At 46.1% G+C, this 17299-nt stretch overlaps 1 protein-coding gene across 1 annotated transcript in view; it reads right to left on the bottom strand.

The window, feature by feature from the left end:
* Positions 1 to 7929: 7929 nt before the first annotated feature.
* Positions 7930 to 17299, bottom strand: part of Gad1 (glutamate decarboxylase 1) — a 40935-nt gene continuing 31565 nt past the window's right edge. Inside the window, exons 13-17 of the mRNA XM_032903463.1 lie at positions 16711 to 16789; positions 15006 to 15155; positions 12854 to 12961; positions 10088 to 10177; positions 7930 to 9335 (exon numbers count right to left, since the gene is read on the bottom strand). Of these exons, the coding sequence (XP_032759354.1) occupies positions 9162 to 9335; positions 10088 to 10177; positions 12854 to 12961; positions 15006 to 15155; positions 16711 to 16789 (601 nt within the window). The 3' untranslated portion in view covers positions 7930 to 9161. The remainder of the gene's footprint in view (positions 9336 to 10087; positions 10178 to 12853; positions 12962 to 15005; positions 15156 to 16710; positions 16790 to 17299) is intronic.

Below are 17299 nucleotides of genomic sequence, written 5' to 3'. Positions count from 1 at the left end.
GTTATTTGCAGACCCCCTCCCCCTGGGAACATTTCATCAGTCCCATTCAACTGCTGACTCTATGCCCAGTCTTAGTTTATCCCGGATGTCAAAGTTGGTCCTTTACAAAATAGCAATTGTGTTAATAGTGATTGATGGGGAAGAGCCCAGCCCATGGTGGATGGAGCCATCTCTGGGCTGGTGGTCATGGGTGCTATAAGAAAGCAGGCTGAGCAAGCCAGTAAGCAGCACTGTTCCATGCATCATCTCATCTCCTACCTTCAGGTTCCTGAGCTATTTGAGTTCCTGCCTTGGCTTCCCTCAATGGACTATGACCCATGATTTGTAAACCAAATAAACCCTTTGCACTCCAAGCTGCTATTGGTCTTGTTGCAACACAGCAATAGGAACCACAACTAAGACACTCATAAAAGTAAAGAGTAAAAGTGAAAAACAAGAAGCATCAGAAGATGGCACCAGATGGGGCACTGGCAACATCTCATAGGAATCAGCCGAGGACGACCTCCTGGACAGTGGCTGGAGCTCCGGACTGGCTCTTGGTCGGAGACTGTTTTCTCACACATGAGCTTCCGGCTTCTTATTCCCACGGCCAGCATTTTTACACTGGAATAAACAGTAGTCACCTCTGTTGGAAATGGTTTGCTTTCCAGCTGTTCTCAAGGATGTGGTGCTGTTCATACTGTTAGCTGTGTGCTGCCTTTCTATCTCCCTGTTTTAAGACTTGTGGGTTCACACCGCCCCAGGGCAGAGGGTTTGGGAGGGCATTTGTGATGATCATGCCTGAGCCTGGAATGAGGGAGAGCCTCATGGCTCTCTGAGTCTAATTTCAAGAAACTTAAATAAACACAACAAGGGATGAATGGAGTGTATTCTGTCTCAAGAGTGCAACATTGTAGGTCGAGTGATGTCGAGGCTGTGCAGTGAGACCCAAGGGAGCTGGACCTGCCACCTCAATGTGACTACTGCTTTACCAGTGAAGTTCAAGTGCACCATGATCCAGCCATTTCCTCTACAGATTAATCTTAGAAAACCCTCTGTACATGTGCTCTAGGAAATACTCAGAACAACATCTGCCTACAGGCAAAAACCAAGCCAAACAAACAAAGAAAACTGGGAGAAATAATGGTACTTACTCCAAAAGCATGCTCAAGCCAACTGAAGTATGTACTACAATGCAAATATCAGTGGGACCATGAAAAATAAATTATCAGGGCCAGAGGGATGGCTCAGTGGTTAAGAGCATTTGCTGCTCTTTCAGGGGACCCAGGTTTAATTCCCAGCACCCATATGTCTACTCATAACCATCTGTATCTAACTCCAGTTCTAGGAACTGAGGGCACCAGGTATTCTGTACATGGTTCACAGACATGCATGGAGGCAAATCACCCATATGCATAAAATTAAAAATAAATACATCTTCTATAAAGTGAGTTATCAGCAGCTGGAGAGATGGCTCAGTGCTTAGGACCACACAGGATTCTTGCAGAGGGCCTGAGTTCAGTTCCCAGCACCCATGTTGTGGGTGGCCCACAACCCCCTGTGACTCCAGCTCAGGGAAATCTGACACCTTTAGCCTCCTCTGGCCATACACATTCACCTAAATAAAAATAGTAAAATAAATCTGAGAAGAGTTATCAGAGTGTAGAGGAATTTTAATCCAGCCACATGACTGCTCTGGCAAGGGATCACATCCAAAGGCTTTCTAGGTCTCTGTGATCCCTCTGGAATGCAGATATGCTCTTAGTAGACACCTTTAATCCAAACAATGATGTCTAATTGAGGGGCATACAAAGTGATGACCCAGTGAAAGATTTGACAGAACGAGTCAGAGATAGGATACGCACAACTCTCACGAGAATAGCACAGGAAAGAAAAGTGATTTAAGAGCAGCACAGAGAGTCAACTGGGAGTCCAGTCAGCTCAGTTGAGTTGAGTGAGTGTAGTGTTGTTGTATATATATATATATATATATATATATATATATATATATATATATATATATATAAAAGTATCACTGTCTTTTTATCCCGCAGGTCCGGCACTTATCCCGGCAGTGCCCCAAGATATCTACTAGATATCTTGCCAGGAGCACACATTTCCAATTCTGTGGCAGCCCAGCCCAGCTGCCCCACACTCCGTTACACTTAAATGTACACATGAAAGAACACACAACACAATAACCTTAGATCCAATTGGTAAGATATAATTGCCCACCTAAACATACAAATCCCAGTACCATCCATCCCTTAAGAACATTAATAACAACCTGTAAATACACAGAGCAGAATCTTAACATCACCTGCCATGGCTTCTCACCCTCTCCCTCCTCTCTCTTCTCTTTTCTGTCCAAGTCTCCTCCTCTTCCTTCAAACTTCTCTCCCGCCCGTCCTTCCTTCTCCTCCAATGACAGGCCTCCTCCTATCCTGTACCTGCCCCTCACCTGTACTTTACAAATTCAATGCGGAGAAGGTTCTGGTGAAGTCACCTGATTCCTGAGTGCGTGACTAGGCAGCTGTCCTTGGGGCAGTGGAATTAGCATCAAAATACAGATAACTTCAGGGCAAACCACAACAGTACAGTGCAGAGCAGTGCAGTGCAGTGCAGTGGAGGTCATTCCTGAGTTCCTGCAGAGGCGGTTGAAGCCAGAGAGTAAGATGGAGCCAGAGGTTAGAACAAATTGCCAGAGTTAGTCTGATGCCAAGCAGGGCAATTTAGTGCAAAGACAGAATCAGCTTGGAGAGGAGTTTGAGCCGGAACAGCTGAGTTGAATCGGCCGCCGCGGAGTCAGAAAGAACTAGAGAGGATGAGTTTATTCAGCAGAAAACCTCTGAGATGACAATTGTTAGGTGAATAAAAGTTACTTCTCCATCAGAGGTAAACACCAAGCGTACAGGTTTCCACAGAAAACTGTGTTTGCACATCCGTGGGCTAAGCATGAATCCAAACCTATTCCCAAAAGATTTCGCTTAATTAGTTAAATAGTTTCTTTTAAAGTTAAGTGTGCTCTTCCGAACAATCTGGGAATCCTACACCTACGTGGCTATTTACCCAACTCAGATGAAGTCTGTGTTCATACAAACATCTGCATGCTAATGTTTATGACAATTTAATAGCCCCCAAACTGGAAACGCAAAGGTGGAAACAGATACTTACACAGACAGCATGGATGGGTCTCAAATGCTTTAGGCGGAGTGAGAGAAGCACACTTGAAGGCTATACTGTCTTAGGTTTTCATGGCTGTGAAGAGACACCATGACCAAGGCGACTCTTATAATAGACAACATTTCAGTGGGGGCTGGCTTACAGTTTTAGCGGTTCAGTCCGCTAGCACCATGGTGGGAAGCATAGCAGCGTGCAGGCAGACATGGTGCTGGAGTTGCTGAGAGGTCTACATCTTGATCCAAAAGCAGCCAGGAGGAGGCTCTCTCTGCAGGTTGCCAGGAGGAGGCTCTCTCTGCAGGTTGCCAGGAGGAGGCTCTCTCTGCAGGCTGCCAGGAGGAGGCTCTCTTTCACACTGGGCAGAGTTTGAGCATAGGATCTCTCCCAAGGCCCACCTACACAGGGACACACTTCCTCCAACACAGCCACACCTATTCTAACAAAGCCACGGCTCTTAATAGTGCCACTTCCCATGGGCCAAGCATATTCAAAACACCACAATCCACTCTCACCCCAGACTTGTTCAAACACATTAGTCTATGGAGGCCATACCTAGCCATAGCATAATGCAAAATATATTGAGTAGAATTTCGAAAGTTCCCATAGTCTATCACATCTCAACTATGTTTAAAAGGTCAAAGTTCAACGTTTGTTCTGAGATGCATGCAATTTTTAAATTGTAATCTCCTATAAAATCAAAATAAAAAAGCAGACCACATACTTCCAACATCACAGGATCTACATACCATTGCAAAACATCATAGTGAGGAAATACTGAACTAAAACAAGACAGAAAAGCCAGCTGGCAAACTCCAAACTCAGCATCTCCCTGTCTGATGTCGAAGCTCTCTTCAGATCTCCAACTCCTTTTAGCTTTGTTGACTGCAACACACTTCTTTCTCTTGGGCTGGTTCCACCCACTGTTAGTAGCTTTCCTTGACATGTATTCCACGGCCCCAAGGCAACTTCAACTTCATAGCCTCTTATTCCAATGTCTGGAATTCACACATGATCTTCTGGACTTCCTTAAAGGGCTTTTGTCACTTCTTCAGCGCTGCCCTCTGTAGCACTCTGACTCCATTCTACTGCTCTGGTGATCATCCTATGGTACTGGCATCTCCAGGACACTGGGGTCTTCCGTTGCAACTAGGCTTCACCAATAGCCTCTCATAGGCTCTCTACATGGCGCCAATCCTCAACTTCTGTGCATGACCCCATTAATCCTGGGCTGTCAACTGCACCTGAGGGTGCACCTTCACCAATGGTCTTTCCTGTGGCACCTCACCTTGGCCTGTTATAGTGCCAAGCCTCAGCTGCTCTCCATGACCCCCTTTATGCCTTCAAAACAGTACCACCTGGGTGATTCTTATAAAGTACCAACTTTGGCTGCAGGTACAACGTCTGTCTCTGTAACACAGCTTCTTTGTGCTCTTAGAAAACACTCCCCAGAAGATTTTTACCTCAGTGAAATCTTTTAGTCACTGCTAATTTCTTAGCTCTATCTAATCAGCATCAATTGTCCCATTAACCACTTCTATTCTTGACCCTAGAGCCAGAGCCACATGGCCAAACTGCCACATGACCAAACTGCTGAGTTCTTCTGCTTGGTGGGCTGGAACATGGCCCCTTGTTCTATTACATCATCTTCAGTCATTTTCCAACTTTTTCACTGCCCAGTTTTGGTTGTCCTTGAACTTACTCTCTTAACTGACCTTGAACTCAAGAGATCTGCATGCCTGTGTTTCCTGAATGCTGGGATTAAATGCATGTAGCACCACACATGAACCTAAGTCTTTCTGTACCAGGCTGATCTTGAACTCAAAGATATGTTTGCCTCTCTCTTGTGGGACTAAAGGTATATACCATTCACTACTCCTGGGCCTTTCTTTGGTTCCTTTTCACAAGATCTTTATGAGTTCTGGATTGTAATTCATTCCAGAGCTAGTCAAGTTGACAACAGAGAACTTCCATCACAATTCATCCCTTGTCAATTTGACACTCAACCATATCTCTTTATGTCCAGATGAAAACAGTAACCAGGTTATAGTAACACCTAACATGATATAACCATCCCTCATTCAACTGCAAAGGAATTCACAATAAGCTTAACTCAGTGGAATTCGCCCCGAGGTTACCTCTCCCTTAATTTAATATCCTTGAATATAGGATTTAGATTCATTCCACTTCCTGGTGCACCCTTTCTCCTTGAAACATTTATTTTATATTTTTCCTTTCTACTCTTTACTAAGCTAGATTAAAATGCTTCTCATAAGAGTAAACCACAGGATGAAGTCTAGACTAGGCTTCCCTTGTCGATGCAATTAATCTGAATCTCTTCACTTTAACCTCAGGCAGACTCCAGACATGGGCAAAAACCAGCCACGTTCTTCACCAAAATATCACAAAAATGGTCACTAGGCAACAAACTAACATTTTTCTTCTTGGAAACCTCTTCATCCAGGCCCCCTGGATGAACACACCCTCAGCACCAATTATTTTCCATTTTCCTACTAGGGAGGCCCATTAAGCCCTGCTTAAAGCATTTCACCACTTTTCAAATCCAAAGTCCCCAAATCCACATTCCTCTAAACAAAAGAATGGCCAGGCCTATCATAGTGGGTACCAACTTCAGTCTTAGAGTGTCATCTCTATTAAGAGACACCAGGACTAAGGCAACTCTTATAAAGGAAAACATTTAATTCATACTGGTTTACAGTTTCAGAGGTTCAGTCCACTATCATCATGGTGGGAAGCTTGTTACCATAACAGACATGGTGCTAGAGGAGGAGCTGAGAGTTCTATATCTTGATCTGAAGGCAGCCAGGAGAAAGCTGACTCTTCCATAATGAGTGGAGCTTGAGCACTGGGAGCCCTCAAAGCCCACTTACACAGTGACACACTTCCTCCAACCAGGCCACACCTCCTCCAACCAGGCCACACCTCCTCCAACCAGGCCACACCTCCTCCAACTAGGCCACACCTCCTCCAACCAGGCCACACCTCCTCCAACCAGGCCACACCTCCTCCAACCAGGCCACACCTCCTCCAACCAGGCCACACCTCCTCCAACCAGGCCATACCTCCTCCAACCAGGCCACACCTCCTCCAACCAGGCCACACCTCCTAATGGTGCCACTACTTATGGGCCAAACATATTCAAACAACCACAGCTACATAGTATGCCATGAATGTGAGGTGGAAAGATAGAGCCCAAGGCGCCAAAAACAGGGCTCCAGAGGCTGGGAGAAGAGGGGTGGTCTGGTTAAAGGTACAAAGGGAACTTTCTGCGATAGACTTTGATCATGCCATCACTTGACCAAATGGGTTTGTCAAAAGTCATAGAAATTACACAGAATACTATAAAGAATGAATTTACCTTAATTTTAAAATGCCCTCTTAATTCTAGCCCTAAATTGTCCCATTAAAAACAAACAAACAGACAAACAAACAAACAGACAGACAGACAAAAAAATACCTTTTGTGGTTCAGGAGAGTTAATGCCATATGTCACTTTAACAGTTTGGTAAAATTATGGCTTTGGAAGCTGGAGAGATGGCTCATTGGTTAGGGGTGAATACTGCTTTTTATAGTAGTTGGGTTCTCAGCATTCATATGGTAGAGGGTGGGAGTCTCAGAGTTACCTGTAACTTCAGTTCTAGAGGATTCTATGCCTTTGACTCTCTTGGGCACTCGCAGTCATATGCACAAACTCTCACACAGACACACACACACACACCCCTACACTTAATTTTAAATGATTTAAAAGTCTTTTAAAGATTATTCCTTTGTTACTACCCTTTCTTCTCATAGGCCTGGCCTCTTTGAGAAGACAGAGGTGCTAGAAAAATGAGCTAAGATAGGCTTTCGGGAGAGCACACCACTGGGCCCCATCACCTTTCTACTGGGAGCCAGCTGCCTGAAACAATGGCAGACTGAGGGAGCAGAGGGGAAGTCTATGCTGCACACAACTTAAAAGCAGTCTTATTTCATGGGACTGGATGGTCGACTGCAAATGCAGGGTACCCGAAAGGCTGCAAAGCTATGGAAATAGCCAGAATTCAAATAAGGACGGGGAAAAAACCACAGGAAGGATTTTGAAGAATAGCAGAAAAAAAAAAAAAGAATAAAGTACCTTTCTGATCACTCCCGGTTTGTTCAGCCAGTCTCAGTGCCGTGTACAGGGGTCACTTCTCTATCCCCTACCTGTGCTGTAGACAAAGAGTTGTCTTCTCATGAATAAGGACCTGTTTATAGCTTAACTGAACAATGCGGGAATTGAGCCCCCTTCCCTGGTGATCCAGCACCTAAATATATTTCTTAAGGAACTAAGTTGGGACCACTGTACAGGCACACAACAGAGAGCTGTTATTCTGTGGCTGACAGGCAAAGATGCCAGATGAGCTAAGTTCCAAACTAGAAGGGATATTTGTCTGCTACACTCATTACTGCAACCTTGGAGTCCCATAGCTCTCCCCGAGGTAGAGGATGGAAATATCTGTTTACCGACGAGGCATGCAACTCCAAGATGCAGCCAGGACGGTGAGACACGGGGCTTGGTTTTTTGTTTTTGTTTTTTCTTTCTGGGCACAAAGAACAAATATAATGAACTACAGGCATAGGAACCCGCAACAGTTGGTAAAAGCTCAATGTAACCAGGAGACGGAGCATCACCTAAAGCTGGCTAATGGGAGATGGATGGGTCACGGAAAATCCCAGATGAAGATTCCTGGAACTCTCTCTTTATACATGAAACACAGACTGGAATACAAATTCTTCATGGAGAATATTTTTTTATTTTATTTATATTCTTCTTGCATACTCTAAATGCACAGTGTGGGTTTCACGTCTTCAAAAACACTTGTGGGACTGGTCAGTGTATCGGAGATCTTCGGAAACATAGCCTTAGGTTTCAGCTAAGCGAGTCACAGAGATTGGTCATATACTACTACAAAATTACAGGAGATCTAGTTATTACTGTTCAACAGTTACTAGAAAAGCTTTGAGAACACCTGACGTACAGCCTGAGGGGGGAAAGAGAAGAGCAAAGGCTACTGAAGCAAGATTTCCATAACACCACTCTATGTACAGTATCAGAATTCGTTTCCAGACAGTACACGTGTGTTCAAATCATTATGTTAAGGGCACTCAAATATAAATGCAAGTCTCACTAATTTTCATCTTTTCTCTTTGGCTCACAAATGCACGAAAATACCATAAACAGTATCCAGAACTTACTCCATTAATATATAAATAAGATACATTACAAATGGGAAGAAAATACAAGATGTCTCTTTAACATGATATATATTTGAATATAAATAAGCAAATATCTCACTGACGTACAATTAAACCATTATATGCACTTCCCCCTGCCCAAGATAGACAACGGTAATGTACAGTTTACACAGATTAATCTCTAAAACGCAGCAACAGCACAATTGTGACAAAGACTCTGCTACTATATCCCCTAGCAGGGCACTAACAGGGAGGGTGTGACATTTGTCATCTACCAGTACTTCCTGCCATCCATCATCCATTCAGGTGGGGACAGCTCTAGCAGGGTGGTAGGCTCCCAGCAACAGCCTTTCCCTGGGTCCCTAGGACACTGCAGTGGGGGTACCATCTGTCCTGCAGTTGCTTGCGAGATGGTTAGCCTCTTAGTAATTGCTGGGGGTGAGGCTAATTCCCTGGGAGCGAGCGACATGCTGTGGTCTAGGACTAAGCCACATTCACTATACATACATAGTACATAGAGAGAGGTATATATATATATATAACTGTACATATATACTGTGTTTCTAATGTGCAATTTTTTTAAAAGAACATTATTTCCCGCTAATTCTAACAAACAAGCTTACGTGAGATGTGACAAATATTCTTTAAGAGATTATAATTTCCTTCAGTGAAATGGCCTAGGTGTGTCAGCTACTGACAGAGCTGCGTTCTAGGGTGCCAGAGGGGCAGGGCTATGGCCGGTGATTACGGTTCTGCAAAGGGGGGGATTACAGATCTTGACCCAACCTCTCTATTTCCTCGATGAGGAAATCGATGTCAGACTGGGTGGCGGCTGGGTTGGAGATGACCATCCGGAAGAAGTTGGCCTTGTCCCCTTGAGGCTGGTAGCCAACCATGGTTGTTCCTGACTCCATCATGAGGGCTTTGATCTTGGGAGCCACCTTGAGATGGAGAACATAAGGCCAAACTCAGCACCAATGCTGACACCCCTCGTTTTAACAGAGCGATTTGACTTACTTTTCACTATGTGTCTAAAACAAAACTGTTTCAGAACCAAGTGTCTTTCATGGCTAATATCTAAACCCACCCGACCACCAGTTCCTTTAGAAAACACTGGGCAAGTCAACCTTGGAAGTCAGTCTTGGAACAATGATAAAACAGTGGAAAAAAAAGAAGTGAAGACAAAACACTTCAAGTTTTGATGTACATAGCCAGGAGTCCAGGATACTGCCTGGCACACAGACTCAGTTTATCAAATATCCACTCCACTGGCTGCATAATATGCATAAATATGGCAACAACCTTGAGTGGATAATCTAGATGTAGAAATCGACAGAGAACATGAGTCTGAACTCGACTAGGCTTGGACTTAGTAAAAGAGCGCAAACAAAGAAGAATGCGGAATGTTCCAAGAGAGCCTCTGTAAAGAAGTGCACCAGTCCCAAGTGGGACTCCATTTTTTTTTTTTTTTTAGAGGTTCCTATTGTATCTGAACGGCAGGCAGGGACAATGCAGACCCTAAAGGATGACTTTGTAACGCCCATTACCCAGAAGTCCACCCTGAAATGGTTTTTTTTTTTTTTTACTTTCTAATCCTTCCCCTTTGAGAACAGCACAGAGGCACCAAGATGGCCTGACCAGCGAGCGAACAGTAGCAGCAGCGGGGCATCTGAGACAGAAAGAGCGTCCTTACCCTGTGTAGTTTTTCTCGTCGCTCAGGGCTGTCTGGAACCCCTCGGAGGCTTTGTGGAATGTACCAGAAACAGACATTTGTGTGCTCAGGCTGTAGAAATTTCAGGAGACAATCAAGCAAACAAACATACAATGATTAGAACTTGACCACAAGCTGGAGGCATTTTTGGAAAAAGTCGTTTTTGTGTTTTCTTTTTTTCCCCAGTACGAGAAGGGGGGCGGGGAAGGTGTTGTCTGAATGAGGTCTCCAAAGCATTGCCTGGGCAGCGCATAAACAAGCCAGACAGGAAGTACCGCTTATCCACTCTCTCCGGTCAAGAGCGTTGGCTCCCCAACCCCCCAACGAACTTTCTAGATCCCCAAGCCTACTGCCTGTGTACCTTGATACCGATGCAGAGGAAGCCGCTTAGCTTATTTTTTTGTTTGTTGGTGTGAGAGGTTTGCAGCTTTCCCCTTAGATGTTGCTTGCATAGTGCCTGCACATGCAGACCCTTTGGTGACCCCCGACCAAAAAAGTACTTCCGTTGCTACTTCATAACTGCAAGTTTGCTACTGTTATGACTCGAACTGTGAAAGGGTCATTTGCGCCCTCGAGGGGTCAGAACCCACAGGTTGAGAAGCGCCGTTCTAGGTGTCTGGAGACATCAGTCTCTTTTCGCTGTTCTACTAGAACGTGTCAACCCTGAACCGAGAGGTCCCACAGACGGGGCGCGTGGGCACTGCATGCTGACGGCACGTGCTCAGGACTCTGGGGCTCGTTTGCTGACTCTCAGGTGGCATCTTGAGAAGCGCACTGATTGGCCGGCTGTGGCTGGCGCTCGGTTACAGCAGGTTATGAACAGCTGTTTGGTGTATGAACAGGCTTTCGTTTACCAGGACTGGAGTGAGTCCATCTTTCTTTATTCAATTGTAAACCTCACCGGGGCAGGCACCGTATTTGTTTTGGCCAATAATTTATAACCCAGGATCTGGCACTCAGGAAGTATTGGGCTGACAGGTGCTTTGCTGTGTATAATGGGGGGAGTGTGTGAAGCCAGGCAGAAGCAGTTTATCAGGCTCTCTTCATAATGAATCCATGGAGAGCAAGCCCTCATTTAGAGCCAGTCTTGGAAGATGAGGGTATACCTGACCTCTAAGCTTCTTGGGCTTGGGAGATACTTATGGATAGAGTCCAATTCAAGACAGAGCCAAGAACAAGGAAGGGGTAGGACCTGCCACGGGGAACGCGCTAGGTCAAAGAGCTGGCTGAGAGCCATGCGCTTCAGGGCTCAGCGCCTTTAACTCTGTGTTGCTACTTCATATGGTGTTGTATGACTAAGTGTGGGCGATTGAAAAAGACTTCTGGTCATAGAAGGACAACGCTGAACTCTAAACCAGCAGGTAATGAATCCGGGGCTTGCTGGCAGTGCCCCTCCTGAGCTGCGTGATGTTACCCCACTCCAGACATGGTTGTGAGTATACAACTTGCTCTGCACATGCCACACAGTGTCAAGGAAGGCTGCCTGAAACAGCTCCAGAGTCCAGACTGCGGCACGCAGTGAACAACAGTGCTTCTGCAGCACACACAAAGGGCTCTGTGCTTGTACAAAATGGCTCAGTTACAGAAAACAAAGACTTTTAATATTTTCCTGTTGACATTCTGTACTATATGTACTACACATGTGTACTATATGTACTACACATGTGTACTATATGTATGGTATATTAATGCAAAGCAGCATTCTCTACATTGAAGACTGTAAAATCAAAATCTCACTCAACTCTGAAAAATGTTAAGGATCCTCTACGTCAGTGGTCCTCAACCTACGTAATGCTGTGGCCCTTTAATACAGTTCTTTATGTTGTGGGGACTGTTAGCATTCTGTCTAAGCTCCACCCCCACAGTTACCTGGCAACAACCAAGTATGCCTGACACTACAATAGGGGCTGCTTGCCCCCTCCTCACTTTCTTGCTCCCTCTCGCTCTCTCTTGCCTTCTTGCTTCTTCTTCCCCTTTGTCCCTTCTCTCCCTATTCCCCTCCTCCTCCTCCTCTCCATGTGCTCATGGCCGGCCTCTACTCTTCTATTTCTCTATCTCCTCTCAACTCCCCTCCCCACGCCCTGAATAAACTCTCTTCTGTACTATGCCGTCATGTGGCTGGCCCCTCAGGAGAAGGGCTGTCTCAGCATGGCCCGCTAAGGCACCCCTTTCCTCAGACTTCCATGGATCATATCCTCCCTTCTCTTTATCTTTTTATCAACACAATAGTGACCCCAACCAACTTTTGTTGCTACTTCATAACTGTAGTTTCGCTACTGTTATGAACCATAATGTAAATATCTGTTTTATGATAGTCTTAGGTGACCCCTCTGAAAGGGTCAGTCGTCCCTGAATGGGTCACAACCCATTGGTTGAGAATCACTACTTTGAATCTTGCCTATCACATATTCAACCAAAATGCAATACTTTGTGTACAAATAAACAACGGCCACCCCCATCTCGTTAGCGTGCAAATTTACTTCAGTCTTTAGCAAATGGCAAAACTATCTACCAGAGAATTGCTTTAAAATAATTATCTTTACTATTCATCCTCAGTCTGCCTATTTTATACATCCACATACCTGGGGTTGTGTAAAGAAAGATATCTGGGGTGACAGGGGTCATGGGTAGTTAAAGTTCAAGTCCCTTTAGAAGGAGATGATGAGACATCGGTGGTCTAAAGCTCCAGGAACTCCCCGTGTGTTTTTTCTGGAAGCACTGTGTGTGCGGTCCACGGGGACAACCTACCTCACCATTGAAAACCATCTCAAACTCTTCTCTGTTTTTAATCTTGGCATAGAGGTATTCAGCCAGCTCCAGGCATTTGTTGATCTGATTTTCAAATCCCACAGTGCCCTGTTTCAAAGAAGAAAGCTGTGTTTGTTGCTGTCAAGTTGCATTTCCCTGTGACGGTCATTCGGGAAGGCTGCGCTGGCCTGGTTTATGGGGCATTTAAAGAAGTGTCGTCTGGAGGTGGCTAGGAAGGACCATTAATTAAATGTGCACAGTTTCTTCAAATGCAAGAAGATGTTTTCTCTTTCTAGGGCCTTTGTTTGGAACCTTGGAAGTTGTTCTCGGCAGGGCTTTAGCTTCCAACCAGTCAGCCACTAGCTGGTTTGCTTTTGGATAGTGCTTTTGGAGAGTGTCCTCTCTGGGCTGAGGCCAGTCTACAAACTGTTGCAGACTGGGACAGAACGAGTAGAGAAGCTGAAAGGAAGAACTTTTAATAAAACATTTACTTATCTGCCCTTGCTCTCATTCTGGATAGTCTCTCTCTGTCTCTCTGTCTCTCTCCTTCCTTCCCTCCTCTGCCCCCTTGATCTCTCTCTCTCTCTGTCTCTCTGTCTCTGTCTCTGTCTCTCTCTCTCTCTCTCTGTGTGTGTGTGTGTGTGTGTGTGTGTGTGTGTGTGTGCTCTTGCACACACATGCTCGTGCTGCCTGTGTGTGCCTTTATGTATGTCTGGGAGTGAGGGTCAGAGGACAATTAGTGGGATCAGGTTTCTCTTTTCACCACATGTGTTCTGGGATTTTGGTGGCAAGCACCTCTACCTGCTAAGTCACCTTGCTGGTTCCGTTAAGAAACTTTTAAAACAAATATAACTATTGACATTAACAACAAATAGTGACTTTGGGCTTGTGTTTTGCATTTTTTTTAATGCTTTCATGATAGCTCAAAGGAACTACCATCTACTTCTTCATCAGATTCTTTAAAAGATGCTATCATAGAATGCATCTACCCCAGCCATATATCCTGGCCAAACCTGTCCCCGGTCCTCACAGGCAATTCACTCTCCATAGAACAGGGTTGCTCCCTTCCAGCAACAGGCCAGCAGGCAAGTGTGGAAGCCACGGTCCTCAGTACATGCCCAGACCGCACTAGCTCTAACTACTCCCAAACTGGCTGAGCGTGAGTTTCAAGAGCCAGCATGGCTGACTGGCGAGCAGCGTTCCGGCTGCTGATTGGGTTGGTGTTAACGAGAACAGATGCACAAGGCTGGCCTGTGGGTGGCTGAAGGGCCTAAGCAGAATCAAGAGACGACAAAGCAGGAGCTCCTCCGAGAGTTGGGACTGGGGGGCTCTCCCATGAAAAGGATTTCCACCCCGGGATCTTCCCTCCACAACCTAGGGGCTGAACCTTCTGGGGACAGCTCCGGAGGCCACTGTTAGACAAAATGAAGAAGTAATTACAGAGACAGGCCATGTGATCATTATCATTACAGCAGTGCAAAATGACGGGGCTCTGTCTCTCCTGTGGTAAAGGCTTTTATATGCTCAAAATGCCTATGATTACATTGTGGGAGAAATCAAATCCAGACCCTACACTCAGGCGAGATGGCTTCATAAGGAAGGACACGAATCATCTGCCAGCTCTTTTCTATAGAAGAAGAAAAGATGAGACTGGACATTGCTGGAAAGCCTTATTGTTTGGAGGGGGAATTAGTCCAAATCTTTACTGTGGAAATTATTAAAATTAACAAGTAGTAAGTAAATAGAAACAGCAGAAGTGACACAAAGCTGGGAAGTCCAGGTGGCCTTTAACTCGGCTGCCTTCTTCCCAGACCCACACTGTCATCCTATAACCTTTTCTAGCTGTACTAAATAATTTTAGAGTTCTTAAGAATTATTGTGGCGGACAGGCAAGATGGCTCAGTGGGTAATGGTGTTTGCTGCCAAGCCTTACAGTCTAGGTTTGGTCCGGGAACCCATATGTTGGCAAGAGGAAACCAACCTCTGCAAGTTTCCTTCTCACCTCCACATGCACACTATGGCACATGCACACTCATGCTCATAAACACACACACACACACACACACACACACTGTGACCCATCACTACCTCCCTGTCACCAGCCAACCTGGACTAGTCACAGTTCCCTGTTTCCTGAATTTCCCCTTTATACCTTTGCTTTCCACATCAGCCAGAACTTGAAGATGTCCACATGGCGGCCACACTGAATCGCCTTGTCCCCTGTATCGTAGGAGACGTCATACTGCTTGTCTGGCTGGAAGAGGTAGCCTGCACACATCTGGTTGCATCCTTGGAGTATACCCTGTCATAAAAATCAAGGTGTGAGCAACTGTCGTCACCAGTCAGAGATGTGGGTTCAAGGGTGAACTGGGGACCCACACCTCCTTTCTTCCGAGGCCTTCCATAAGTTCAGATGTCCTTTAAAGCCACTCTCGGGGAAAAAACCCTTCCTGTCTGCCCTCAAGCCCTGCCTTCCTTCTGTCACATTGGTCACAGAAAGTTCTCTTGTGTTGGATGTCTGCAAGGGCTTCACTGTTCCTCTAGCGACATCTGGACATTTAAGTGGAGGAATTACTTAGCCATTCTTTGGGCGGGGCTTTGACTAAACACCTCAGCAGGTGGGGAAGCCGGTGCTGTGAAGAACTACCTCCTCCCAGATGCAACCCCCTCCCCAAGTCTTCCAATTTATGCAAGACCCCCCCATGACATTAGAGTAAGTGGAGGAGAGCCAATATGGGCTCTGACTCCCAGAAAAGACACCTGAGGTGGGAACCTCTCTTGTCGGTCTATGAAACATCAGTGCACTGGGTGTGGTATGTGGGGGAGGGGGTGCACTGGGTGTGGTATGTGGGGGAGGGGGTGCACTGGGTGTGGTATGTGAGGAGGGGTGCAAGGGGTGCACTGGGTGTGGTATGTGAGAGAGGGGTGCACTGGGTGTGGTATGTGGGGAGGGGGGGTGCACTGGGTGTGGTATGTGGGAGAGGGGGTGCATTGGGTGTGGTATGTGGGGGAGGGGGTGCACTGGGTGTGGTATGAGAGAGGGGGGTGCACTGGGTGTGGTATGGGGGAGGGGTGCATTGGGTGTGGTATGTGGGGAAGGGGTGCACTGGGTGTGGTATGTGAGAGAGGGGGGTGCACTGGGTGTGGTATGGGGGAGGGGTGCACTGGTGTGGTATGTGGGGAGGGGTGCACTGGGTGTGGTATGTGAGGGAGGGGGTGCACTGGGTGTGGTATGTGGGGGAGGGGGTGCACTGGGTGTGGTATGTGGGGGAGGAAGTGGGGAGAAAAATCCGTCTGCAGCTCACTTACAGAAGCCTTTTTAGAAGTTACATGTATTTATTTTTTGTGTGTGCACACACTGTGTGCGTGGATGTATTACACACACACACACACACACACACACACACATATTTGTACACCGGGGCATATTCCCTCCTTCCTCCGTGTGGGTTCCAGTGAAAGAACACAGAGCCTCAGGTTTGGTGCCAGTGTCCTTGCTCACTGAGTCATTTGGTTGGCCTTATAGAAGCATCTGATCGGCAGTCCCCGGTATCTGTACTTCCTGTTCCATCTAACTTTTTTTCAGCTCTCCAGGCTACAAATATCCACTAAGAACCCAATGTACGCTCCAGTGAGTGAGCGAGCGTGGTTTGTTCTCACTGATTGGGCGATTCAGGTCTGTGCACACATGAAGACACATCCAAAGAAGCTCACTAAAGGCTCTGTCACCAGCAGTTCCCAAAGCACTGAACGAAGACAAAGGGCAGCCAAGAGCCAAGAGGAAAATCAGTGTTAGGAGAGGGTGGGGAGGAGGTCTGCAGGCTCCCCATGGGGCCACTAACCAAGGGAGCACAAACCTTTTCCTTGACCAGGATGGCAGAACACTGGAGCAGCACACCCATCATCTTGTGAGGGTTCCAGGTGACTGAATTGGCCCTGGAAGACACACAGGAACCTCTGAGAAGATGGGAGGAAGGGAAAGAAGAGCCTATCCTCTTGAGGAAAACCCCTCCAGCCCATCACTACCAAAGTCATAGCTGCTTTCCTTGCAGTGGGAAGTGCATGCTTCAGGCAGTCTCCCAAGGTATCACACTGCGGAATTCTCTAGAGCTGCCATTAACAACAGTCGCCGGTTACTTATTGTACACCCTTCTGTTCTCAGAGCTGTAGGTGTATATGATGGGATGGGAAATGGGGCTAAGGTCCCGGGGCTTTGCAGGAATACAGTTCAAACCTAAACCTTAGCCCTGACATTTTCTAGCTTGTGTACATGACTCAACTCACGTGTGCTTCAGAGTTCACATCGATCTCATCAGAATGGAATAAAAGATAAAACAAGTTCATGGAATATGTAATCATAGGCCCTTGTATATGTGATTCTCACAGCAACACCACGATGTAGATATTCCTATTGCTTCTCGTTTACGAGAAGAAACATATGCACAG

Source organism: Rattus rattus, chromosome 5 (assembly GCF_011064425.1).
Source record: "Rattus rattus isolate New Zealand chromosome 5, Rrattus_CSIRO_v1, whole genome shotgun sequence".
Taxonomy (NCBI): domain Eukaryota; kingdom Metazoa; phylum Chordata; class Mammalia; order Rodentia; family Muridae; genus Rattus; species Rattus rattus.
The sequence above is the reverse complement of the archived record's forward strand: the minus strand, read 5'-3'. Positions and strand labels throughout refer to the sequence as shown.